Genomic DNA, 27801 nt, shown 5'->3' on the forward strand with positions numbered 1-27801 from the left:
TGCCACTGGCTGTTTGGTTTGCTTTTTATTTGCATAAAATATAGGCTACTTTGTTATTTTTGGCTACATTTTGATAACCTAGTGATCCAATTGTTTTTTGGAGAGTGGGAAATGCTTATTAAATTGTTTCCTTACGTGAAATTGATTGAGAATTGGAGGAGGAAAACAAATATAAATCACAGCATTTCTTTCGTAGAGATGGCCAGTTTATTCAACAGAAGCAGTTCGGCCAAGTCCGGTCCTACCTGCGCCCTGACCCTGCACACAGGCCAGATGGACTGTGTGCGTTTCGATGCAATGCTGGGTCACCTGTGTCGAAGATATTGTTACATTCCTCATTAGTCTCATATTTTCTTCGCTCTGTAACACAGCAGCCCGGGTGCATGCAGGCGGGAGGAAGGCTGCTATCTGATTCTGGAATTTTATTTAATTTCTTTCATTGATTTCTGTTAAAGATAAAACCTCATTATAACATTATGGGTCACATGGATATGTTTGTTCCTAAGCAAGTAAAGGTAATCTAAGATATTCTTCTTTACATAGAGATTTGAATCGATTTATGGAAAGTGCTAGGAAATGAAAAGGCTTGGGACAGATGTATGGTGGTCCAGGGTGGGGGATTTCTTTTAGGTGCAGTAGGAACATAGGGACTACTTTAGAGTTTCAGAGATGGGATACTGTGTCACAGATGTGGCACATGTCCTGTCTGCTGCATTATAAGAGCATTATAGCCTACTGCGCATGTAATACAGCGGACGATATATCTGCATCGTTTTGAAGGAGTATCACGCGGTTAAACCCGGTAAATGAGGCCCCATATACACTTGGCCTGATAAAACAGGTTTTTGTTACGGGTCCATTTTCTCAGGTCGTCCCTTTGCTAAAGTAAGTGGTGAAGATAGGTGAGACTTAAGCTGTACATCTCAAGGCATCACAAGGGATATCTGTTAAAGCAGTTTGTATGCAATAAACAAAAGGAGAATATCAACCTAACTACACTGCATTGAAATGACTGGTTTTCTAGGCTTTCCGAAAAGAGTAGAAGTCTGAATTATTTCTTAATTGGAACGTGTGCGTGTTCTATTCGGTTGGACCACTGATGGACTATGATCACCCGTTAAAAGCGGCTCTTCTCGAATGGGGAATGTTGTCACCTCTAGATATGGGTGAACATAAATGTACAATCCTGTCTTTAACCTTCCGGTCTATCTACTCAAATATCCATAGATCGGTGCAGCCATAACCCTACTTTGTTTTAAATTAAAAAAATAAACATTGGCAACAACTTAAAACCTCCAGTTCACCCCCTGACCCGAATCAACTGCATCTATCAGTGATTGCAAAGGAAACCTAAAATACTCAGTTTCAGTGCTGGGGTGGGTGGACACAGTGAAATTTCAGCTTCGATTGATGGCTCATGCACCACAGGCAGACATGAGGTGAAGGACAATAATGTTGCCAGCAGAGATGGAAGATTTCTCACTATGTTTAAGATTAGATGATGGCTGAATGGTTTTGGAACTAAAGGGAATTTAAGTGAATCATCAATATGGGTGAGGTAATGTAGGGTGTAATTGGTGTGATCTAGTTTGGAAATGAATGATACCTTCATTAGTGACTGAAATCCACATTGTGTGTACGTATATCTATTTCTTGAATTTGCTCATGGAACTGGTCTGTTTCATGCAATTGCTGTCATATATTCATTTATTTGATCGATGGTTTTATATACTTCTCCTTGACTCTGGAGTATGTGTGTGATATAGAAATAAAACAATCGATTACTTGTTAAATTAATAGAGCAGCAATCTTAAGGATAACTGATTCAACCCAAAAGAGTGCCTCAGAGGGGGATAATTACTCACAAGGAAAAATTGAATCCTTCTGTTGAACATAAATAAAACAAAAAAGTAAAACAGTTAAACAACTGTACACTTTGAAAGGTGAGTTTTAATTGTTTTTTAAAGAAACAATAGACTGTGGTTTAATCTTAAATAGCTCAGTAATGAGTTCCAGAAGGCAGTAGCCGCTCCTGAGAATGACCGGGGTTGTTTGTGGGAGATTCCAAAATGTGTACTTTCCATGAGTAGTGCATTTTTGCTATGCCAGTCTCTTTTGCCTCCAGAAAGTTTAAGCAAGTCAGAGGTAGGAAAGAGTGTTATGATGCAGGTGCTTTGTATGTGAGACACCCAGCTTCAACATCTGGCCTCATTTAAAATCTAATGTAAAGAGATGATGGGGATAATAGGATCATAGTTTCTGGAGGATGAATAGAGTCTGGCCGTAACATGAAATATGAATTTTTGAGGATTGATTGATGATTGTGACAGACCCACCAGGACTGCATTTAAAAAGTCTAATTGTGACATAATCAGTGTGCGCATAGCAGACTTTATTTACTCAGGAGTCAAGAGAAGGTTAATATTCTTTAGGGTGTGAAGGTGGAAGATTGTTGCTTCGGCAACTGTGTAAGTGTGTGTGGTACATTTGAAAGGGAAGAATCAATTGTGAATTCCAAAGAGATCACAATGGGTGAGTGAAAAGGAGAAAAGCTCCAGTGGTCAGCTCTTTGAGTAGATCAGGGTTGTAATTGTTTTTGAGTTTTGTTGAGAAAGAATAAACATTTTGGTTTTAGTTTACGCAAGATATTTGGCATCCATGCTTGTAGCTTGATGATAACTGAATGTAGCGTTCTCATGTTCTCAATCAATCAATCAGGGAATTGTAAGCGCACTACTCACCCGTGAAGGTCTCAAGGTGCTGGGGGGATGGGGGGGACCGCAGTTCCATTCAATCAGAAAGCCAGGTCTTGAGCGCCTTCCTGAAGGTGTTCAGGGAGGGGGCGCGTCTGATGTCGATTGGAAGCTCGTTCCAGGTCTTGGCCGTGATGTAGGAGAAAGCTCTTCCCCCTGTTCTGGCTCTGCGGATGTATAGTGTTTAGGTGAGGACGAGTTTGGCGGATCGGACGTTTCTCTTGGGTACATGGAAGGTGATTCTCTTATCGAGGAATTGGGGTCCGGTGTTGTGGAGGCATTTGTAGGCATGGGTGAGTATATTGAAAGTGACTCTCTTCTCGACGGGGAGCCAGTGGAGATTTCGTAGGTGTTGGCTGATGTACTCGTATCAAAGCATGCAGAGGAAGAGTCTTGTGGTGGTGTTCTGTATCGTCTGGAGCTCGCAGAGTAAAGACCTGTTGATGCCGGCGTAGAGGGCGTTTCTGTAGTCAACTCTGCTGGTTATGAGTGTGTGGGTGACTGCTTTCCTTGACTCGGGGAGATTCATTTGAAGGTCTTGCGGAGGATGCGGAGGGTGTTGAAACAGCCGGACGCGATGGCATTGACCTGTCGGCTGATGGAGAGGGAGGAGTCTAGTACAATGCCAAGATTTCTTGCGTGGTTTCTGGGGGTCAGAGGGCTGCCAAGGGCAGTGGGCCACCAGGTGTTGTCCCATGCTGATGGGGTGGATCCGAGTACGAGGACTTCCGTCTTCTCCAAGTTGAGCTTCAGGCAGCTGTTGCTCATCCATGATACAACGTCCTGCATTCTTTCCTGGAAGTTGAGTCTAGTGGTGGTGGGGTCCTTGGTGAGGGAGAGGATGAGCTGGGTGTCGTCTGCGTAGGGTACTATGCTGAGGCTGTGTTGTTGAGAATGGCGGCAAGGGGGGGGTCATGTAGATGTTAAAAAGGGTTGGACTGAGCGAAGATCCTTTGGGTACTCCGCAGTTGATTTCCGTGGGTTTGGAGAGGAAGGGTGTCAGTCTGATCCTTTGGCTTCTGCCGGGGAGGAATGAGCGGATCCAGTCGATGGCGGTTCTTTGTATGCCGGCGTCGTGTAGTCTGGCGACCAGTGTGCGGTGGCAGACGGTGTTGAATGCTGCTGATAGGTCGAGCAGGACCAGGGCTGCGGTGTGGCCTTGGTCGAGGAGGGTTCAGATGTCGTCTGTGCCGGCAAGTAGGGCGGTCTCAGTCCTGTGGTTGCTGCGGAATCTGGATTGATAGGATCAAGGATGGAGTTGTCTTCAATGAACTTTGTTAGTTCTGTGTTGACTGTCTTCTCAGCAACTTTTGCAGCGAAAGGGAGAAGCGAGATGGGCCGGTAGTTCTTGAGGTCTGTGAAATATGCTGAGGGCTTCTTGAGCAGGTTCTGTGCATTTCCAGTCATCAGGGATAATGCCAGTCTCGAATGTGGCATTGATGGTGCATCGTAACTCTGGTGCAATGGCGGTGGTGGCTCTGTGGTAGGTGTGTGGTGGGCAGGGGTCTGTGGGGGCTCCCGAGTGGATGCTTTTCATGGTCGAGGTGGTCTCTTTGGTCGTGAGCAGTGTCCAGGAGGAGATGGTGGGCTGGTTGGCGTTATCGGAGTGCCGGGTGGTTGTGTGGACAGTTGTTTGTTTGTTGAAATTGTCGTAGAGGTTTTTGATCTTCAGGTGGAAGTAGGATCCGAGCTTGTCGCAGAGGTCCTGAGAGGGGGTGATGTCCGTGACTTCACTGGGGGGCTTGGTGAGTTCCTGGATTACTCTGAAGAGTTTCTTGGGATTGCTGGAGTTGGAGATTATTTTGTTGAGGAAGAAGGTTCTTTTAGAGGTTCTGATGCGTTGGTGGTATTTCATCATGGCGTTCTTGTAGGTGGTGTGGTTTTCAGGCGCTCTCTTGTTTCTCAAGTTCTTTTCGTGGCGTTTACAGGTGCGTCTGGCTTCTTAGAGGTCGTGGTGAACCAGGTGGCTTTTCTGGGGCACTGTCTGTCAGAGATGCGTAGCGGGCGAGCTTGTCTGCGCACTTGGAGATCCATGTATGAATTTCCCTGGCTGCGAGGTTGGCGTTAGTTGCAGCAGCGGGATTCGCGGTTGAGGGTGGAGTTGAATTGCTCCTCGGTGACTCTGCTCCAGTTCCTTCGCGGAGGATGCAGAGCAGGTTTGGGCTGCTTTGGTTTGTTGATGAGGAAGTGTACGCAGTGGTGGTCAGTCCAAGGGGGTTGCGTGGTGTGGCTGAAGTGGATGTTGTTTCCTCCTGCGAAGATGGGTGTGTCCTGCCTTGTGGGTCGGTGCGGTGACTAGTTGTTTTAGTCCGATGTTGGCGACGTTGTCCAGTAGGGCGGTGGTGTTGGGGTCGCTGGGGCTGTCGAGGTGGAAGTTCAGATCTCTGGTGAGTCAGTAGTCCGTGCAGGTGATGGCGTGGGGCGTGATGAGGTCGGTGATGGTGTCGGCGAAGAGGGCCCGGGGGTGGGAGGTGTGTAGGCGAGGATGCAGTGGATTGTGGAGTTGGGGCTGGTCTGGACCTGGAAGTGCAGGTGCTCAGTGGTGGAGAAGGTGTCGCTTGATGTGGAGAGGCGGAGGGAGTTTTTATGCACAATATCGAGACCTCCTCCCGGGTGGTGGGACAGTCCTTCCTCTGGATCTTGTATCCGTCTGGGATGGTGACGGCGATGTCAGGGGCTGAGGAGGCGTTGGTCCAGGTTTCTGTAAAGAAGGCGACGTCGGGTGAGAGGGTGTCCAGGAGGTTCCACATCTCTACGCCGTGTCTGTGTATGGAGCGTATGTTGAGGAGGATGCATCTCAGGGCAACGGTGGTGTTGGTGGCGGGGGTTGTGGCGAAGGTTTGGCGGCAGTTGCGGTAGGAGAACTGGTCGTGTTTGGTGTGGAAAGCTGGCAGTTGTTGTTTCTTCCGGGGTTAAGTTCGAGGAGGGTGGCCGAGTCATAGCGGTGGATGGTCGGAGATTCAGGGTCTCTAGCGCTGGTCGCAGTTGGATCGCAGACAGGAGCAGACAGGCTTGCCTCTGGCACGCAGCGGCTGCCATTAAATAGGGGATGGGTGAGGGAAAACGCAGCTGGGAGTTGGGAATCGGCAAGGGGGGAGGGGCCGTCTGACGGCGACGGGACAAAGGACTATGAGCCCAGAAAATAACCGCAAACAAGAACAAAAATACACAGCGGTACACAATACCAAAAAACTAAATGACAAGCAGATGGCAAAAATACAATAAAATTGACGAACTGGGCAGGGACTGTGAGGGCACAATACTGGTAACAAGGACCAGGAAGAATGAGCGGGATTCTGGTCAGAAGGTCAGAGGTCTTGCTCCATCCTGTATTGAGGACGTTTTAATGTAAACCTGGGTATTTGTTTACTGATAAAGAGCAACTCCCGTACCCTCACACGTAGAAACCAGTGGCTTAAGGGATAGATTGGATAGCAAATAAGCCAGTATAGAGCCATAAGGTACACTGCATGATACAGTGAATGAGGATGAGGTGTGGTAGCCAACCTTTACCATTTAAGGGTGGTTTAAGAGAAAGGAACCAAACCAGTTTAGCACCATTCCTTAGTGACCCACATGGTGCTTGACATCTGACAATTACTGCCTGTCATCCACAGCATTGAAGGCTACTGTAAGATCTAAGAGTACAAAGAGACCGGAATCCCCTCTATCTAGTATTTGATTAACATATTCCAGGGTTTTTAACGTTTGATTTGATTTGATTTGAGATTGTACTTCTAAAGCGCAACTATCACTCCGCAAGGAGTATCATGGCGCTAATGTCATACAGCGATGAGAGAAGACCAGAATATTGACTTGTTGAGAATGGTTAGATCAAAGCAAGACAGTGGCAACGTGGGAGTGTTAATATTGCAACCTATGTGGAAACATGGCTAGCAGCTTGATAAGAGATATTTTACTATATGTAAGCTGTCAATTGCAAAGATCCACCTCCCTCCTCCTCCTAAGGCACTCAGGTAAGTACAATTTATTCCGTACAAGAAAACAACACCATAAAATTAATCCCATTTTGAATATTTCATGAAAAAGAAAACTACAGAAGAGAAACATGCACGTGCAAATCTTGTTCCTGCAATTTAAAAAAACTAATTTTTATCAGCAACTTTATAATGGATGTTAGTGCAAATAGGCAAAGGCCTGGTAAACTACATTTGCGGCCTGTTTATGCTAAAAAAAAAAACACACATAAATAAACATTATTTTTTAATTAATTGAAAACTTTCATACAACCTCCCCAGGACATCTGTATGATGGTAGAGTGGCCATCAGATAGTGTTCAGCACAAAGCCACACCACCTCTACATATCCTCACCTCTTCAGAAGCGCCCGTCTCTTACATGGAGAGATTTTCTTCCAAGCTGGCAGGCCTGAGAGTGTGTACATTGAGTGAGTAGGGCACGCTTTCACTGCCTTCCATATTTCATGGGTTTGTAAGGTAAGATGTTTTTCCACCTTGGAAAATGTTGCCCTTTGCATGTGAAAAAGAAAAGAAAAAGAAACTTGTTTAGCAGAACGTGTCTGCAATCTAAAGGTTTAATTTTAGGCATGTACCTGGAAATCTGTGATTTATGCAGATGTCCATCCCTATTTTTTCTAAAACCCCACAAAGTCAGAATTGTGAAGCAAATCATAGGTTGCGCCCTACAATTCGTGAATTTATGTCTTTCTTTTAGGTCCTTTAGGAATTGCCACAGTTCGATGCTTATAGTGTTTGTATTGTTCATGTGATGCTTTCCAGTGAGCATTAGCATAATGTATATTGACATATGCACATGACAGATCATCCCGCACTCCCCCAACAAACAGTGACGGGCAGTGCTGTGACATTTATGGAAAATCGATTTATGAACAGGGAGCTTAGTACATTTGTCGCTACAAGGATTAATATTGTGTCTAGAATGCGATTGAAAACGGGATCTATTCTGAGGTTCCATTTCTTTCATCACACCATTTGTGACTGTTCTGGTAAGTAGGAATCGTTTGTTTTTTGCTAATCATAAAAAATCATTTGATTAATTAAATACCTATTTTCCTCAACACTGTGTTTCTTCTTAATCTTCATTGTTCTGGAAACTAATATGGGACTGTACCACCTTAAAGCAGAAAAGGGCTTTTTCAACTTAGCCTTCGGACAGAGGCAGCAGTAAAACAGCGTTTTCTAAACTCAAATCAAAGTGCATGGATGTCTTGTTGCAAGAATGAGCTATTTGCTCGTGGAAAGACAATGGGCATGGACGGGCACTATGTGCATACCTTACAAAGATACACCAAGGTGTACAAAATATGAGGGATGGAATGCTTGAATTATTTCAAACCTCTGGTGCATTCCAGTACTTGTTATTTTGAACTCCATGCCATCTCAGTTTGCCAAATCATTATTTGCCATGCCGCATAAATAACAATCCAGCTCAAAGTGCCAGGCCAGGTCCTCCCTGAACCAGAACACAAGCAACCCAGAACAGTTGTCACCCTGATTAGGGCTCATCAGCCAGGTTTATTAAATTACAAAAATCAAAATTCTCCTTATTATAAGTTTACATTTATGATTTTAATAGATTTTCGACGGAAAAACCCTAACATTACATTACTTCTCCTAGAAATGTGTTCTCTTGATGAGGAATAGTCCTGTCAATTGTTCAACAGACAGCAAAACACAGAATTCCTCTTGATTTCTCCGCCCAATAGCTCCACAGATGTTAAAAAATGGACCAAGCCGATCACTGCTCTAAACTGTACTTCTGTCCTGGTTGACTGCTCCAAATCCATGGGTATTACTCTTGACAAGAACTTAAACATGCAATCTCACATCAACTTGATGGCCAAAAGCTCCCGCTTTCACTTTAGCTATCTCAGGAAATTGAAACCATTCATTTCATCTACTGACCTTAAAATGGCAGTACAATCCTCAGTCCTTTCTAGGATCGAGTATGGTTGCACTACACTTTCAGCCTTACCCAAGATCTCCACCGCTCCCTTAATAACTTGCCTCAATGCTACAGCAAGACTCCTTACAGGATCAAAGAAAGTTGACCACATCTTTCCACATCTGAGGCTTTGAACTGGCTTCCATTCGAAGCCAGAATTCAACTTAAACTGGCTTGTATTACCCACAAAGTCATCCACCACAAAACCCCAATGTATCTTGCTAGAAAAATCAAGATCTCGGGGGGGATGAAGACCCTCGCGGAGTGCCAGGGATCTAGTCCTGAAACCACCCTTATTCCAGAAGAAGACAACCTATGACAGCCTTCTCAGGAGCTGCCCCTAGAATCTAGAACTCGCTTCCCCCTCGATTCAGAAGAATGAGCTCTACTTCTGCCTTCAAGAAGGAAGCTAAGATCTTCCTTATGACCAAATTCATACCCTAAGCTGTCGGCTTAAGTCAATCCTTAACACACTGCAACCGACGCTGCCACCCAGTGCTTTCCTATTATTTCCATTAGCTATGACTCTGCTTTCTCCAACTAGCTCTATCAGGACAACTATGTGCCTGAACTCTGCATTACAGCAAGTCCTTACTAGCTGAGATCTATCATTTATTGTACATATGTTTTACTATTTTTCCTATAACGTCCTCAAAGTAACATTGTCTAACTCAAGTACTCTGCATTGACCCTGTTTTACTCCTATTTTTCTGTACCCCATGATTTGTTTTATTGTTTATTGCCTTTTGTTGTAACTTTGTTTTTTCTTTAACATTATGCACTTGTTAAGTGCTCTGATACCCTTGGGTCATGTTTGCGCTGTATAAAACATTCAATAAATAAAAAATACAGACTTCATGAATACCCATGGCAAGATTAAGCTCCGAGGTGCAAAATATTGTTTTGTTCACGTGAAATTATTTTTCCTTCGGAGAAATCTCTTTCTGGACATCCTTATGAAATAAGGGGATGGGGGCTGTGCATACTTCTCCTATCCTGCAGATACGCTTACCCCAGCCTTCCTTTCGAAGCACAAGTAGGTGTATTTAAAGGCTGGGAGTGAAAGTGGTTGTGAATATCCATATAGATACAACTTTGTTGGTCGTCCAGGAATGTTGCCGTATTTGCGGGTTTTCTGTGGTTCTAAGTTCCATCTAAGAGCGTGAATATTAATAAATGTCCACAGATCCTGATGCTATGAATTAGAAACTGGGAATATAAGACCATAAGAGGCTTTTTTTTTGCACCCAATTTGTGAATCCTCACTAAAAAACTTTAGAAACGTATCCTGTAAAGGCTGGGAGTGAAAGTGGTTGTGAATATCCATATAGTTACAACTTTGTTGGTCGTCCAGGAATGTTGCCGTATTTGCGGGTTTTCTGTGGTTCTAAGTTCCATCTAAGAGCGTGAATATTAATAAATGTCCACAGATCCTGATGCTATGAATTAGAAACTGGTAATATAAGACCATAAGAGGCTTTTTTTGTGCACCCAATTTGTGAATCCTCACTAAAAAACTTTAGAAACGTATCCTGTTATCCCGTTGAACACCTGCACGAACAATCTGAAGAGGATTCAAAATTCACAGACAATTCATAGATATTTATTTAAAAGTTGGAAGCCTCCTGTTGAGTGGGCACAAGGGGGGGAAATCTGCTTAAGTGACGGTAGCGTGAATGTTCATCTGCACAATCACCTTGTCTTCTCTTCTCTGGGGGTTTTTAGGAGGGAAATTATTTCCCGTGTGGGGAACTACCTTCTTCTACATGACATACCAGGGTATTCCCTTTTCCACCCTGGCTGCACACTTCTGCCTTTTGCAGCAGTAATTATCTGTGTGCTTGCATTATGGTTCGTGATATTTGAACTTTTGTAAATACTCAAAAAGTTCTGATATTATGTGTGTGTGTATTCCCGAACCTCACCTGTGAAACCCATTTCCTCCCATTTTGACTCGTATGGTGGATACTTCCTTGTGTGGAAAAGTCTGAGAATAGGTTGTCGTTTTCTTCATTAGGAAATTGATCTTTTAATGTCAAAACCCCTAATTGTAGTGTCTGCGAGTCCGGTTTTGTATGTTATGACCACAATCCAACTTTTTCCACTACAAAATACGCAGAACGCATTATGTATGAGGCCATAGGAGAGTCTTGATGCCTTGAGCATTTTACTACATATATTTAGTTAATTTTTACCCCTGTGTAGCAACCACCTTGGCCAATCCAAAAAGTCTGCCTCTCTTGCAATATGGACGAAATGTCTATAGTAAGATGGAAGAGCAGAAGTGTCAACTGTCAATGTAACTATGTCCATTTTACTTTTATGTTTCAGGAAAACAATATTACTGACGACATTGGAATATCAACTTGGAAAGAGCAAATTTTCCTGTCGCATGGTGCACTGCTGGCCAAGAGTTGCAAGGCTGCGATGAAATTAGCCAACCATGATTCAGTGTTACAGACTATGGCATATAGATATGGCGAGCATATGTCATTGAGTCACAAGGTATGTTTATTTTACCTATTTAAGTAAGCTACATTTATAGCTAAAATGCAAAGTACTATTTTTTCTACGCGCCCAGTGCTGTATTTCATCCCTATTTTTCAGTTGTAGCTTTCTTGTGTTTCAGTCCAGAAGCAGGTTGGGAATGGGTCAAATAGTCACTTGCTTAACAAAATATCTGCTAGACATTTCCATACCATTATTATTGCAGCATCGCCCCCATGTAAATAGCATAATCACCCAATTAAGACAAGAAATACACTGGGTGCCCTGGAAAATAGGGCAATATCATCACTAAACCACTAACTAGCTCTGGGTGGGAACTTCCAAACTTAGGATTCTACTTCCAGGACAAAGGTGGTAGAACATATTAACATTATTGCATTGTTGGCTTCTTGATTGGCAACTATTCATAGTGGTATTGGCTCTCTCCTCCTTCTTAGTTTGTCAACCCAACCCTGTGTCCCAGAACCTTTCCGTATTTTTTGCTTCACAGTTCCCCCTTACTGGTTATATTCTGCACTTGTGCTTTTTGGCTTGTCTACCATCTGGTGACTACTGCTTGAAATGTTCCACGCTTCTTATCACCCTGGAGTTCAGCACTGGTATCCTGGTTAGTGTCTGGTGTTGTCCCCGCCTCTCCCACTCTGGATCACAGTAAGATACTCACCCAATAGTGAATAATGTCTTATGTTTTATACATTGAATGGCATGGTCTCTGACTTTCTCACACTTACCATCTTTATTCAGAACTCACTTCACCTCCTGCCTCACAGTCGGTCATCGTACCGATCTACTAACATGCCATTTCAGACCGGGTCTTACTGACGACCTCATACCACTGCAAGCAATATTGTGTCTTCTTTTCTTCTCCCCCATTTTCTCCTCCTTTCCCATGTGATCTATTCAAGTGCTCAGTACCTTTATCAATAGTTGGGGATGGACGGGATTCTCAGCGAATCCGCTGCCTTGGCCAAAGCATCACAGTCCATTATATTAGGATGTTTCAGCTGCAAGTGCACAGGTGAACATTTATCATCTGAAAAATCTTTGTTTAGCATTAGTGCCAATTGAATCATTTTCACAATCTTAGCAGGCAATGCATTCACTGCTCATATAGTCTTTTTCAATTTCCCACTCAATTTTTTATGGAATGCTGTTCTCCTCAACATTGCACTTCCATTAACAGCCTTATCAATTGAGTCACAGAGGTTTTTCCACTGAGAAAAAAGTGATGGATGCAGTACTCGAATTAGTCGCAACTAAGAGTAATTACCAGTGCTCAGATTGATTCAAGTACTCCACCCACCACTTTTTAGGTCTCGCCTTGCGTTGCAGCGCATGCGCTGCTCGCTCTGCAAGATCTATTGTAATCGAGGCTATTTCGGAAGTGGAATGGAAGCTCCGCCCATGCTTTTTATTGGCGCGCTTCACACTTTATGCTAAACACTCGCTTTCTATTTTAAGTGAGACTTGTTTGTTTCCTCCCTGTCTCCTTTTTGGCTCGCCCATCCGGACTTGATTGTGCACTTGCGGCGTGACATGGTGGGATTTGTATGTTGGTTCAGTACTATTTTATACAGACACTGTTCGGGACAAAGGCAGCTACCCTGCATTTTCCGGTATGTGACTTCTTACATTTCACAGCATCGCGCTCGTTTTATTTATTTAGCGCGACGGGACACGCGCTCGGTATTTATTTTATTTTTTTAAACTTTAACACTGAGCACGGCGCCCGCTTCACGGACACCGCGCATGGTTTATTTATTTATTTTTTTAAAGTGTAACTCTCTCCTGCTCAGTCAGGATTTGTTTAGTGGGGTTAGCTGTTGTGATAGCTTATAAATAGTAACTATCCGCGTTGCCATGTTACACAGCAGACAATGGTTTCCAGAGAGCTTTTTTTCCCTGTTTTTCTGTCATCCCATCACGTGCTCGAACCTGTCCTGCCCATGGAGGGAGGCATCCCTGCGGCTGGCTTAGTACACTTTGGGCCTGGCCTAGAGCGAGCAGACTGCCCATCCGTGGCAGTGTGTGTTTTTGAACCCTGCAGCTTCAGTTGAAGGGACTGTCACCTGGTTCCAGAATCCGAGAAGCCGTGACCGGCCATGGCTTAGTTTGGTTGCCTGTCTGTCTCTGCCAAGTGAGTGCCAGGCATAAAGGCAGCGGGGGGACCTTGTCCACGCCAGGACCGACCTACTTTGCCGTTTGTCGATAGCCTGTGGCGTTGCTGCCCAGGGATGAGCACTTTCCTTCCTGCCTGACTTCCCGCAGAGGGACAAATGCTCCAAGAAGCGGAGTCTTACCCAGGCTCTCGGGGGTCCGATAAGATCCTCTTCCCCCGTGGATAGATGCATGCTGCAGACCTTGGACTGGTTCCTGTTGTGCGGAGTTGAAGATGGAGGAACTACTGGCAGACATTGGGGTGTCGTTCGGACCTTACTGTCTCTGGTAACTGGACAGCGAGGAAGATCACCGATTGGACATAGTTTGGGGGTCTCGCTTTTGCACTCAGGGCAAAGTCTTCCATTTGTTTGACTAAAATATGTTGTAACGCAAACATTTGTGAGATAGTTCCGTGTTTGAAGAGGCGTAGGGGGAGGACTTGTGCATTTCCGAAGGAGAACCAACGTACGAGCTGAAGACTGCAAGTACAAGTGTGCACTCCAGCACAGCATGGATGGTAAGGAGGAGGGCGGGCACTGTAACACGTCCATTGTGTGCCAAGGGGTAGGCTCCAATCCGCCCAGTGCTTCTAAAACTACAGTCTCTAGCCGTAGTTTTGATAAGTAGGAACTAACCTTCCCCGCTTGCCTAGCACAACATGATAATAACGTTGTTCGATTTTAAGGAGTATGAACACTTTCTTACGCCCATACGAGTTTTTGGCATCTGGCTAGGACTTAGTGGGGGCATATTGTAGGCGGCGACGTATGCTTTGCTCTCCGGTATCCAGGGACCTTGATATTCCTGTGCAGGGTTGTTTGCTCGGCGCGGAAGGTTGGCTTACCACAGTCTGTCTCTTACTCGGTTTTGTGCTGCCATAGAGAGCAAGTGAGGGAATATATGCACATATTTAGGTCGAGTATTCCAGTCAGTTCAGCAGTCTGGTTTCAAAAGACCTCTTGTGGGCTTATTGAGAGCTTACCTGTAGGTAGAACAAGCCCATTGCTTACCATTGGTTTGGCTTTGTCACTCTCATTTGTTTGCTCCTTATCTAATGGCTTTCTGTGTTGCTGTTTGTCAATCTTGTGTTTGTCCCTCCCCTCGAATAGTACCTCTTTACTATCTCTAATGGGCTGCCTTTTATACCTTTCACTGCTGACTTCCAGCAAACGAGTTTTATTCTAATGTAAGCACTCCATGCTAATGCATGTGTTTTCTAGCTGTCACTCTTTTATGCTTCTCTTCACCCGCCTGTTCTCCATATTGCTCTTTATTGCCCATATGATTTTCTCCACCGGACTCCATGTTACTCTTTATTGCCTGCGTACTTTTTCTCCCCCCAGCACTTGTATTCCTGCCTCACCCATCTGCTTCTCAGTTTTCTGCTCCCTGTGTTAATCTCTTGCGGTTGTGCTTCTCTCCCCAGTGTTTCACATTGTTGTTTCTCTGCTGTGTGCTTCTCTCCCTCCAGCGTACTTGTTCCTCTCTAGACCATGTGCTTCTCTACCACCTGCTCTGTATGTTACTCTCTCAGCTGTGCGCTTCTTTACTCGTTGTTCTTCCCCATCATTTGCTTCCTCTGTGTTGCTTACTCCTTCCCTCTCCAAGTGCCTAATTTCGTAAAGTTTACATTCCAGATTAAGATGAGAAAACACACAGTTAAATCCAGTTAATACTTGATGTGAGAACTATTTCAAAAGGCACTTAATACGCTTTAAGTAAAAGGAATACTCGGTCCCGTAACAACCTCCAAATGGTTGACCCCGTGATCTGCTTCCAATGCTGGAACAAGATCAGAATATGTATGGACCTTCACTCAACTAACAGTTGTATTTGGGTCTATAAGAACCCCTTTCCAAATTTATCACAAATACTTAGTGGGATGAGGGTTGGTAATCAATCAAGTTTATTTCGGGGATGATCCCCCATGAACCTAACAGTAAAAAAGCAAGATTATCATTTACATAATTTTCTTTGCAAAATGCCATTTGTGCGCAATATACAATAACTACCACATAAATATGTTAAAATATCAATAAAATAAAAATGCTTTACGATGCAGGTCTATGATTAACCCCTTCGCTGCTAGGCCTTTCCCCCACCCCCTGTGCTAAGCCTTTTGTTGGCTATTTGGGGTAGTTCTCGCTTAGGCCCCTGTAACATTTTGACCACATAAGGTATCCATGCCAAATTTGCTTCTTTTTTTCCAACATCATGGGGATTCTAAAGGTACCCGGGGTTTGTGGATTCCCCTGGGTGGGGATCCAGAAATTAGCCAAAATACAGCTACATTTTGGATTTTGTTGGAAAAATGGGAAAAAAGGGCTACAGATGAAAGCGTCTGTTTTTTTCCCCTGCAAACGGTATCAAAAAAGGGGTTCTGATGCTGAAATCACCATCTTCCCAGCTTTCAGGGACAAGCAGACTTTTGTCAGAAAAGCAAAATATTTTACACAGTTTTGGCATTTTTCTGGGACATAGCCTATTTTTGCTATTTTTTGTGCTTTCAACCTCTTTCCAATTAATGGTAGAAATGGGTATGAAAGCAATATTGGATCCTGGAAAGCTATACATTTTAGAAAAGTAGACACATTTCTGAATTTAGCAAGGGGTCATTTGTGTAGATCCTTCAAGGTTTCTTTATAGAAACTAACCATTGAATATAGGAGAAATTGAAAATTAGTTGAAAAAACAGCCATTTGTATCAACATTTTCACTGTAACTTCTTCTAATTATGACAGCTGTTTGAAAGCAATATACCGTTAGATCCGCTGGACCTTTCTGGTTTAGGGGATATATAGGACTTGTGGGTTCACCAAGAACCAGACGAGCCAAGAGCCAATAACTGAGCAGCGACTTGCAATGGTTTTTTATTATGTACCGGGTTTATAGCAATTATTCTGGGAAAATGTATACATGGAAAAATCCGTATGAAAGACACCTATGTATTTCTGTAATGGGAACAAAATATAGAGTTTAGAAACAGTAGATATTTGCACATTTCCGAAATTGGGAATACCCATACATACTAGCATGAGAATTATAGGCCATTTTTCAAAATTACTTATTTTTTACACATTGTCTTTCATTTGGAAGGCAGAAATGCATTGAAAGTCAATAGGTAATAACAGTTGCTCTACAATTCTGTGTTACCCTAAGTCTCCTGATAAAAATGGTACCTCACTTGTGTGGGTAGGCCTAGTGCCCGTGACAGGAAACGGCGCAAAATGCAACGTGGACACACACCACATTTTCACAGTGAAAAATTACCCTTTTTTTGCAAAGTGCCTAGCTGTATTTTTTTAACCCTAGCTCTGCCGGCACCTAGGGAAACGTAGCACACCTATACATTTTTTAAAACTAGACACCCAAGGGAGTCAAGGATGGGGTGACTTGACTGGCTCTCACCTGGTTCTGTTACCCAGAATCCCTTGCAAACCTAAAACATTGTAAAAATAAAAATACATTTTCCTCACAGTTCTGTATTGGAAAGCTCTGGAATCTGCATGAATCCACAAAATTCCACCCTCTCCCAGCGTTCCCCAAAGTCTTCAGAGAAAAACGGTAACTCACTTGTGTGGGTAGGCCTCGTGCCCGCGACAGGAAATGGTGCAAAACGCAACGTAGACACACCACATTTTCACAGTGAAAAATGACCCTTTTTTTGCAAAGTGCCTAGATTTAGTTTTTGCACACCTATATATTTTTTTTAAACTAGACTCGCAGGGAAATCCAGAATAGGGTGGCTTGATTGGCTCCCACCAGGTTCAGTTACCCAGAATCCCATGCAAACCTAAACAATTGTAAAAGAAAACACATTTTCCTCACATTTCTGTGGTGGAAAGTTCTGGAATCTGCATGGATCCACAAAATTCCACCCACCCCGCGTTCCCCAAAGTCTCCCGATAAAAATGGTACCTCACTCGCGTGGGTGGGTCAAGGACCTGCGACAGGCAAGGGCCCAAAACCTATTGGGGCGACATCCAAATTACCTATCACAAACCAACCTGGTTTTGCAATGAGGGTCCCATGAGTTTTTGGCCCGGGGCTCGGCAGCCATCTAGGGAAACCTACCAAACCCACACATTTCTGAAAACTAGACACCCTGGGGAGTTCAATGAGGTATGGCTTGCGTGGATCCCCAACGTTTCCCTACCCAGAATTCACCTGCAAACCACAAATTCAGCTGAAAAAACACATTTTCCACATATTTTTGTGTGGAATCACCATGGCAGTACAAATGTCCTACCCCACAGCGTTCTCCTTAGTGTCCCGAGTAAAACGATACCTCACTTGTGTGGGTGTACAATGCAGAATTGGCTAAAAACGTATTTTTAAAATAAGGTAACGCTTAGAATTCTTGGTGCTATACCCTTATTCCCTATTTTTGGGGCTCTTCCCAGTCACAGGACCTTGCCCCACCCACACAAGTGAAATATCATTTTACTCGGGAGACCGAGGGGAACGCTGTGGGGTAGGACATTTGTGCCGGCACGGTTAGTCCACACAAAAATATGTGGAAAATGTGTTTTTTTCATCTAAATTTGAGGTTTGCAGGGCTTTCTGGGTGGGAAAACTTTTGGGGACCCACGCAAGCCATACCTTGCTGAACTCCCCCGGGTGTCTAGTTTTCAGAACTCTGTGGGTTTAGTAGTTTTCCAAGATGGCCACCGAGCCCGGTGCCAAAAACCTAGGTGACCGCACTTGCAAAACCAGATTGTTTTGTGATAGGTCATTTTGATGTCTCCTCAATAAGTTTTGGGCCCTTGCCTGTCGCGGGTACTTGACCCACCTACACGAGTGAGATCATTTTTATCGGGAGACCTGGGAGAATGTTGGGTAGTAGGAAATTTGTGGATCCACGTAGATTCCAGAACTTTCCCACACAGAAATTTAAGAAAAAAGTGATTTTTTTCAGCTAAATTTGAGGTTTGCAGGGGATTCTGGGTAGGAAAACGTTGGGGGACCCACGCAAGCCATACCTCTCTGAACTCTGCCAGGTGTCTAGTTTTCAGAAATGTGTGGGTTTGGTAGTTTTCCAAGATGGCCACCGAGCCCAGGGCCAAAAACCCAGGTGACCCCCCTTGACAAACCAGGTTATTTTGTGATAGGACATTTTGATGTCTCCTCAACACATTTTGGGCCCTTGCCTGTCGTGGGTACTTGACCCACCCACGCGAGTGAGGTATTATTTTTATCGGGAGACCTGGGGGAATGCTGTGTGGTAGGAAATTTGTGGATCCACGTAGATTCCAGAACTTTCCCACACAGAAATTTGAGAAAAAAGTGATTTCTTTCATCAAAATTTGAGGTTTGCAGGGGATACTGGGTAGGAAAACATTGGGGGACCCCACGCAAGCCATACTTCCCTGGACTCCCCTGGGTCTTTAGTTTTCAGAAATGTGTGGGTTTGGTAGGTTTCTCTAGATGGCTGCCGAGCCCAGGGCCAAAAGCTCATGGGACACCCCCCCCTTGCAAAACCAGGTAATTTTCGGATACATAGGGGGCATCTGAGTTTTTGGTCCCAAGTCAGCAGCCATCAAGTGAAACCTCCCACCCATTTCTGAAAACTAGAGACCCAGGGGAGTCCAGGGAGGTATGGCTTGTGTGGGTCCCCCAACGTTTTCCTACCCAGAATCTCCTGCAAACCTCAAACTTAGCTGAAAAAATCTAATTTTTCTCAAATGTCTGTGTGGGAAAGTTCTGGAATCTACGTGGACCCACAAACATCCTACCACCCAGTGTTCCCCAGGTCTCCCCATGAAAATTATACCTCACTCGCGTGGGTGGGTCAAGTACCTGCGACAGGCAAGGGCCCAAAACGTATTGAGGAGACATCAAAATGGCCTATCGCAAAACAACCTGGTTTTGCAAGAGGGGTCACCTGGTTTTTTGGCCCCGGGCTCAATAGCCATCTTGGAAAACTACAAAACCCACACATTTCTGAAAACTAGACACCAGGGGAGTCCAGCAAGGTATGGCTTGCGTGGATCCCCCAACGTTTTCCTGCCCAGAATGCCCTGCAAACCTAAAATTTAGCTAAAAAAAAAAAATCCACATATTTGTGGGTGGAGTCACTGTGCTGGCATAAATGTCCTACCCCACAGTGTTCCCCGCAGTCTCCTGAATAAAATGATACCTCACTTGTGTGTGTGGGGCAACGGCCTATTACTGCAAAGAGCCGAAAACATATGGAATAAGGGAATAGCACCGAGAATTCTAAGCACTACATTTTTTTAAAAATAAGTTTTTAGCCAATTCTGCATTTGACACCCACACAAGTGAAGTATCATTTTACTCGGGACACTAAGGAGAACGCTGTGGGATAGGACATTTGTGCCGCCACGGTGATTCCACGCAAACATATGTGGAAAATGTGTTTTTTTCAGATAAATTTGAGGTTTGCAGAGGATTCTGGGTAGGGAAACGTTGGGGTATCCATGCAAGCCGACCTCATTGGACTCCCCAGGGTATCTAGTTTTCAGAAATGTGTGGGTTTTGTAGGTTTCCCTAGATGGCGGCGAGCCCGGGGCCAAAACCCCAGGTGCCCCCCCCCCCCCCAAACGAGGTAGTTTTGTTATAGGTAATTTTGAAGTCTCCACAGTACGATTTGGCCCATTTCCTGTTGCAGCCACTATGCCTACCCACACAAGTGAGGTACAATTTTTATCGGGCGACCTGGGGGAACGCTGGGTGGTAGGAAATTAGTTTCAGCCCCGTGATCCTACAACTTTCCCATACAGAAATGTGAGAAAAAATTGATTTTTTCAACAAAATGTGAGGTTTGCAGGGGATTCTGGGTAGGGAAATGTTGGGGAACCCATGCAAGCCATACCTTGCTAGACTTCCCCGGGTGTGTAGTTTTCAGAAATGTGTGGGTTTGGTAGGTTTCCCGTAGGTGGCCGCCGAGCCTGGGGCTAAAAACTCATGGGACCCCCTTGCAAAACCAGGTTGTTTTGTGATAGTAATTTTGATGTCGCCTCAATAGGTTTCGGGCCCTTGCCTGTCGCTGGTACTTGACCCACCCACGCGAGTGAGGTACCATCCACGCAGATTCCAATACTTTCCCACACCGAAATTTGAGAAAATAGGTTTTTTTTCATCTAAATTTGAGGTTTGCAGGGCATTCTCGGTAGGTAAATGTTGTGAGACCCACGCAAGCCATACCTTGCTGGACTCTCCAGGGTGTCTAGTTTTCGGAAATGTGTGGGTTTGGTCAGTTTCCCTAGATGGCCGTCAAGCCCGGGGCCAAAAACTCATGGGACCACCCCCCCCCCCTTGCAAAACCAGGTGTTTTGTGATCGGTAATTTTAATGTCGCCTCAATAGGTTTTGAGTCCTTGCCTGTCGCGGGTACTTGACCCACCCACACAAGTGAGGTACTATTTTTCTTGGAAGACTTTGGGGAATGTGGCCTGATGGAATTTTGTGGATCCACGCAGATTCCAAAACTTTCCACCACAGAAATGTGAGGAAAATGTTGGTTTTTTGACAGATTTTCAGGTTTGCAAGGGATTCTGGGTAACAGAACCTGGTGAGAGCCAGACAAGTCTCCCCATCCTGGATTCCCCTGGGTATCTAGTTTTAAAAACTGTATAGGTTTTATAGGTTTCCCTATGTGCTGGCAGAGCTAGGGTTCAAAATCGACAGCTAGGCACTTTGCAAAAAAAGGGTCAATTTTAACTATGAAAATGTGGTGTGTCCACGTTGTGTTTTGGGCCGTTTCCTGTCACAGGCACAAGGCCTACCCACACAAGTGAGGTACCATTTTTCTCGGAAGACTTTAGGTAATGCGGGGTGGGTGGAATTTTGTGGAACCACGCAGATCCCAGAACTTTCCATCACAGAATTGTGAGGAAAAAGTGTTTTTTTAACTAAGTTTGAGGTTTGCAAGGGATTCTGGGTAACACAAGTCACCCCATCCTGGATTCCCCTTGGTGTCTAGTTTTCAAAAATGTACAGGTTTGCTAGGTTTCCCTATGTGCCGGCTGTGCTAGGGACCAAAATCCACAGGTAGACACATTGCAAAAAACAACTCTCTGCCTAGTGGGCTTTCTGCCGCCCTGGGGGGAAATCAGGGGGGTGGAGGGCTGCACTATGATGCCACCAAGGGGGGCAGAATGACTGCGGCTATTTTTTTGGTGGTGTGGTCATTGGTATGTCCATTCTGGGCAGCCTCCACCCCACGCATAAAAAAAGCCAGCGTAATCGCTGGCGCCTATTGGGCTTTCTGCCCCCCCGGGGGCAGATCAAGGGCCACTGCCTCCATCCACTCCAGGGGGGGGGGGCAAAAAGACTGTGGCATTTTTTGGGGGGATGTGGACATTGGCATGCCCATTCTGGACTGACATCACCCCTGAATTTAAAAAGTAAATAAATCCTGAGGCTTAGTGGGCTTTCTGCCCCCCCGGGGGGGGCAGATAAGGGGCTATTGCCACAATATGCCTCCGGCGAGGGGCAGAAAGACTGTGGTAATTGTTTTTGGGGTGGGGCATTATCCTGCCCTTTCTGGGCAGCCCCCACCCCTACATTATAAAAAATAAAAACCCTGGTTTTTAGTGGGCAGAAAAACTGACATTTCTCTGGAGGAGGTGAGGTGGGGGCATTGTCATGCCCTTTTTGGCAGCCCCCACCCCAACATCAATTTTAAAAAATCCCTGGTTTCTAGTGGGCTTTCTGCCCCCCCTGGGGGCAGATTGGGGGCTACTGCCCCCGCCTGCCCCCTGAGGAGGGGCATAAAGACTGACATTTCTCTGTGGGGGGGCATTGGCATGCCCTTTTTGGGAAGCCCCCACACCAACGTCAATAAAAAAAAAATCCCTGGTTTTTAGTGGGGCAGAAAGACTAACATTTATGTGGGGGGGGGCATTGCCAAGCCCATTTTGGGCAGCCCCCACCCCAACGTCAATAAAAAGAAAAATCCCTGATGTCTAGTGGGCTTTCTGCCCCCCAGGGGGGACAGATTGGGGGCTACTGCCAGATAGACTGTTGTGCCCAAAAGAAAATGGGGGAGCACAGGCCCTTGCCCAAGGGGCCGCTTCCCCCTCCCTGATGCTACTGGGTTGATCCCTGCTTGGGGATCACCCTCCTGGGGTGTTCCCCAAGCAGGGATCAATTAGGGAAGGGTACCCTTGGAAAGGGGGGATCCTCCCGTTTCCAACGATACCTCTACCATCTTTTTCTGTGCTCGAGGGGCTGAGATAGCCCCACAAGCACAGAAACTGAAACTAAGTTTCAGTTTCGATTTCATTGTAATGACGATAGCACACCTTTTTTTCGCAACCTTGGAAAAGTTTTAATCTTTTTCTTGTCAGGAGTAAATGTTCTCCTTTTCCAGTGTAGCGGGTGCACAAACCTACAGGGCCTTCCAGGTCTGGAACTAATGATTTCCTACTTCTTTCAGTGACTGTAGCTTTGCAGAATGGTGGCAAAATCAGAGCCTTGCTAAAATCCAAAACCTGATGAACGCTGACATATTGAGAGAGGGTATTATCAGAGCTTTGAAATGAGAATACTGCCATCATTTCTCAGCTCAGGTGCATAGTAACAAAAGGGGCAAGTTGATCTTTTTACATCACAGGTAGATTTCTGAAGCATCCTAACCCTTGGGCAAGCAGATATTTGACAAATCTCCACACCCCTGGGTCTGGGGTTATATATGTTCCTGTTCAGAGGGTGGGGTGTGTTCATGCTGGACTGTTCATATTAGAGCGGAACCAATGATTATTTGAATAAAGTTGGTCCCTGAAGTGGCACAGTGAGGATAAAAGACAATAGACTGGAATGTGTCCCGGGTCATTACCAGTGGCTCGGTTTAATGCAAGCAATTCCACCCATTTTTTTTTTTATTTTCTCATAGAAACTCTCTAAGTGCATCGTGTTTACCCGAATGATGACCCTATAGCTTACTATGCCACAGGCCTCAAGCTGCGTCTCACTGGTGAGGATGAACAAGTCTAAAACTGGTCTGGGTTACCTGTGTTCCCATTCAGAGCGGAGATGGCCTAACAGTTTAGATCGGACTGTTCCTATTAGAGCAAAACCACATCTGATTTGCCATAGAGTTGCATCCTGGCTATGCATGTAGTGGCACAGTGAGCTAAAAACATATGGACTCGATGGCAACCCAGAAAAATTGCTGGTGACTGCAATTGGTGCAAGTGTTCCTTCTTCCAATGTTATTGTCCTCCTTCCAACATGCAATCTCATCTTGTGTTCCTTGATCTATCACAGGTCTGTCCCTTCCCCTAATGTAGGCTGTAAATATTGGAGAAAACATAGTTCAGAATTCTTGAATGTGGTTCTCATCTACTATGTTAGACATGGTTAATCTTACTTTAGAGTGAGTTTGTCTTTGAATGAAGCTTCTCAAGTAACATTTGTAATTGCAAATGTATCCTGGCTTGTCCATTGGAAAGCATTCTACGGTGGTGTAAAACGGTCAGCTGACACAGACATTATGAACACAAAAATATTCCCTAACTACACCTCTTACGCCCTCCAAAAAAACAGAAATTTGATTACGGGCATTCTTTTAGCAAGTCATGCAAAAGCGAGTGAGACTTTGCAATCCAGGCTGCACAGTTGCAGAACTTCCCGTCTCGGCTGTTGTGACTTTAAAAAGCACATAAACCTGGCATTTCTGAGTCAATTGCACAACGTTTTCGTCTGTGGGTAATTTGTATTCCTATTTTGTTAGGGCCGCACTGGTCGCAGTGTCAGCATCAAGAAGCCTGTGGGCAAAAGAGCCCTGAGTATAATATAGAAAACAATGTAAAAAATAAAAAAATCATAACCACCTCAAAGGACATACTTGAATTCCTGGACCAAATTCAACATCACTTGCTCTCACTTCATGACTGCACCTCCTATGACTTTTTCTCCTGCTCAGTAACATTGACTCTCACCCTGCCCTGCACTTTCACTCCAGCACACACCCTTATCAGTCATTCATCAATTTAAGACAAAGCTGTGTATCTTGTAGATGGAGGAACTCCTGAATATCTAAACACCTGACAGTTGACCCAAAATGCCCTCACATCAGGTCTTTATGGTGCTAAATCACACGACTTCCGAGATCTCCTCCCTACAACCGAGTACTCATTAGCTATCCCATACCTTCAACCATCTACTTTTACGGCCTTGTTCTTCCGTAGCCCACCATAGCCTTACTGTCACCAACTTCACTTCCTGTTTTTACTCCATAATCTTCCTCTTTTGAAACACACTTATTAGACTCCTCATCCTCCCTGTTTGGTGCTTGTTACAACCACAATGTGCACCTATAACTTTTGGAGTCGCTACAGCTCTTTTCCTAAATCCATTGTCTTTCTTCTTTACACCACCTTCACTGGTGACTTTATTACTTCTTTCAGTTTAACTTTACACTTGTGTATGGATAATAGACTCATTTTCTTACCCTAGCTCTTCCCTCACCGTTGGGTCTGGAAGCCTATAGCTGAGGTCCAGATTCGAGGAATCAGAAATTGCATGAAGAAATCATTTTTTTCCACCGAAAATCATTGTTGAGGGAAGGGGATTGGCGACATCCAATAGGAAGAGGAAAGTGCTGGAAATATGTCAAAACCACAGAGATACACCGACAAGAGAAGACCGACTTAAGAAAACGAAGTGGTAGGAGAATGAGAAAAGGGCATGAAGCATACCCCATTTAGATATTGCTCCATTTACCACCACAAATACGCATAGAAGGACACACACAAACTCTGTAACCTCTGCCTCCACAAAGACCACAGCGCTGAGGATTGTGTGGCATGCGCAGAGTTCTTACCCAAAATCATCAGGGAAAGCAGAAGCAAAGGTGGGCACACTATACGATAGCATTGCCAGTGAGAAAGCAGGAGTCCCTAAAAGACCTGGGACTATCAAGTGATGAAGAAGACACCCTGGAAACAGAGGATGCCAAAGGGGAAGAGCCGGAGCTTCAAGAGATTGTCGAGAGCCAAACCGGCAAGGATCACAACAAAGTGGCGAGAGAGTAGCACAGACTTAAGGTAACCCCTCAGAGCTGTGAAACAGTCGAGCCAAAAGACTTGGACTCAAAGAAACCCGCAATAACAACAAAATTGTTGATGCTGGAGTGAAGCTCCAGGAGTCATACAGGTCCAAGTCAAGGGACACTGATGAAGGCAAACCCTCAAGACCTGCTTTGACCTTGAGAGAAGGTCAATGGCATCAGAGGGAGATGTCGTCTGCAAATATGGGAGCCATGATGACATTGAAGATTCGCTTGGCGTTGAAACCAAAAATCACCAAGGCACCCGACCTCAAAAACTTCTTCAGCATTGACGTCGAAACAAGGAGACGAAGCGGAGCTCGATGAACAAAAAAAAATCTCTTATGGTAGAGAGGAAAAGAAAATGATTTGACGCCGAACTGGAAGCCCTAAGCAGTGCTACGGGATTCTAACGGATGGGTTACCCTTCTTAAAAATTGGGTTTCTTATGGCCCCTTTTCAACATTGTGGGACAATCACATGTAGGAGAAGCAACAGGAGACTGGCAAGACCTCTATGCAGACTCACCAGACGAGGGGATGAAGTCTTCTTCATCAGAACCATCACCGCCAGACGACATCACTGCAAATAACGCAGTAGTAAAGAGGGCTGCAGGCACCGAAGGAGTACAACTGGTGGAGGAACAATCTAAAGCATGCTTCCTTCTGGAGACACTGTTACCGGAGTAAAAAAGAAACAAGTTTCTTCCAATGGTCCCACGCATGTTGGACCAGGGAATAGAGGCTTTTAAGTAGTCAGCTGCAACTGAGGCAATAACCCCAAGGTTAGAGAAGGAGTCCCGCTTGCTCATCAAGAGACCAGCCTTACATCAGGGGAAATGTTTCAGCAGATTCTCTCATCATGGCAACAGCACAGAAAAGAGCACATACACCCACGTCTACAGGACCACCTCCTGACAAGGAGAGCAAAAGAATGGATATAGTCTGGAGGAAAATGGAAGGGTCAGCAGCAACACAGTGGCGAATAGCCAACTCAAACACCCTACTAAATAGGTATGCTCGCCAACACTGGGACGAGATGGGGGCGTTGATGGTGCACCTCACAGAGGAATTCAAAAGAGAGCAAACGCATTGTTTGCAAGAAGGCAAGACAATTGCCAATACATGCCTGGAATCTGCCCTGGATGCAGCAGACACAGCTGGAAGACCATTCTGCACGGCCACAACCATGCACAGGCATGCTTGGCTGAGAATCTCGGGATTCAAGCAAGAAACACCTGATTGATTGATTGAAGTTCAGTTATCCATCATCAATAAGCCTTTCACAGGAGACAGTCTGTTTGGAGAGGTGGTAGACCAAGCACTTGCATGAAAAAGGACAACAAGACCACCAAAGCAATGGAGGCCATTCAATATAAGGGGAACTTTTGGGGATGCAGTGGACAAAAGTGCTGAAGGGATCATATAGCATAGTCACCGTTACCAGAAGGGTCTGACAATGAGAGCCCTGGGGAAATTGATGGGCATGTTGGCTTCTTGCATTCCCCTGGTACCACATGCAAGACTACACATGAGACCAATGCAAGAATGGTCCAGCAGCAATGGTCACGGTCAAGCGGGAGTTAGGACGATCTAGTGGTTGTTACAGGGAAGGTTCAGAAAGAGATGTAATGGTGGAACCGGAATAAACAGTGAGGAAGCCACTCAAACCACTAACTCCCTCCGTGACCATCACAAAAGATGCATCCCACATGGGATGGGTAGCTCACATGAGCAAGCTGAGCGTCAGGGGTATCTGGAACTCCAAGGAAGTAGGGCAACACACAAATGTGCTGGAGCTAAAAACATGTTTGGTTTTTTTTGCACTGAAGGCCTTCCATAAACATGTGACGGAGAGGACGGTCCTAATTCAAACGGACAACACAACAACAATGCACTACTTGAACAAACAAGGCGGGACAAGATCCTACCCGTAATCAACCTTGATTTTTTAGGAGCAGGCAGTGGTCCATGGGGACATTGCCTACTCCTAAAAGGATTTGAAAAACCTTTTTTTATTTTTCGCTTCCCGTTTTCCTTTTATATATATATATATATATATATACTCGTGAACAAGGAGGTGTTTCTCCGAAACGCGTAGAGTGACATAGATCGTGAAAATAAAAGCACGCTGAGATGAACTGTGTGGCCATGGCATCGTTCTTGTGAAAAACGCCGTAACGATATTGTTGGATATATATATATATATATATATATATATATATCCGCTACTTTCCGTAGTTTCGTCAGGTCCGCCCGCTTCTGGTGCCGGTCCCCAACAGTACAGACACGGACCTCGGTTTTGGTGCAATTTTTATTTACAAATCTCGCGTGCTAGTCGCCATAACGTTTCGGCTCCACCTGAGCCTTGTTCACATGACAACGTGTAAAACAAAGAACCACCCTTTTGTAGGCGTATTT

At 44.9% G+C, this 27801-nt stretch overlaps 1 protein-coding gene across 2 annotated transcripts in view; it reads left to right on the forward strand.

Moving 5' to 3' along the window:
• Positions 1–27801, forward strand: part of PDSS2 (decaprenyl diphosphate synthase subunit 2) — a 675726-nt gene that overhangs the window by 557230 nt on the left and 90695 nt on the right. For both annotated transcript variants that reach the window (XM_085611218.1, XM_085611219.1), the window contains one exon: positions 11030–11203. In XM_085611218.1, the coding sequence (XP_085467344.1) occupies positions 11030–11203 (174 nt within the window). The remainder of the gene's footprint in view (positions 1–11029; positions 11204–27801) is intronic.

This window comes from Triturus cristatus, chromosome 6 (genome assembly GCF_964204655.1).
Source record: "Triturus cristatus chromosome 6, aTriCri1.1, whole genome shotgun sequence".
NCBI classification, from domain to species: Eukaryota; Metazoa; Chordata; class Amphibia; order Caudata; family Salamandridae; genus Triturus; species Triturus cristatus.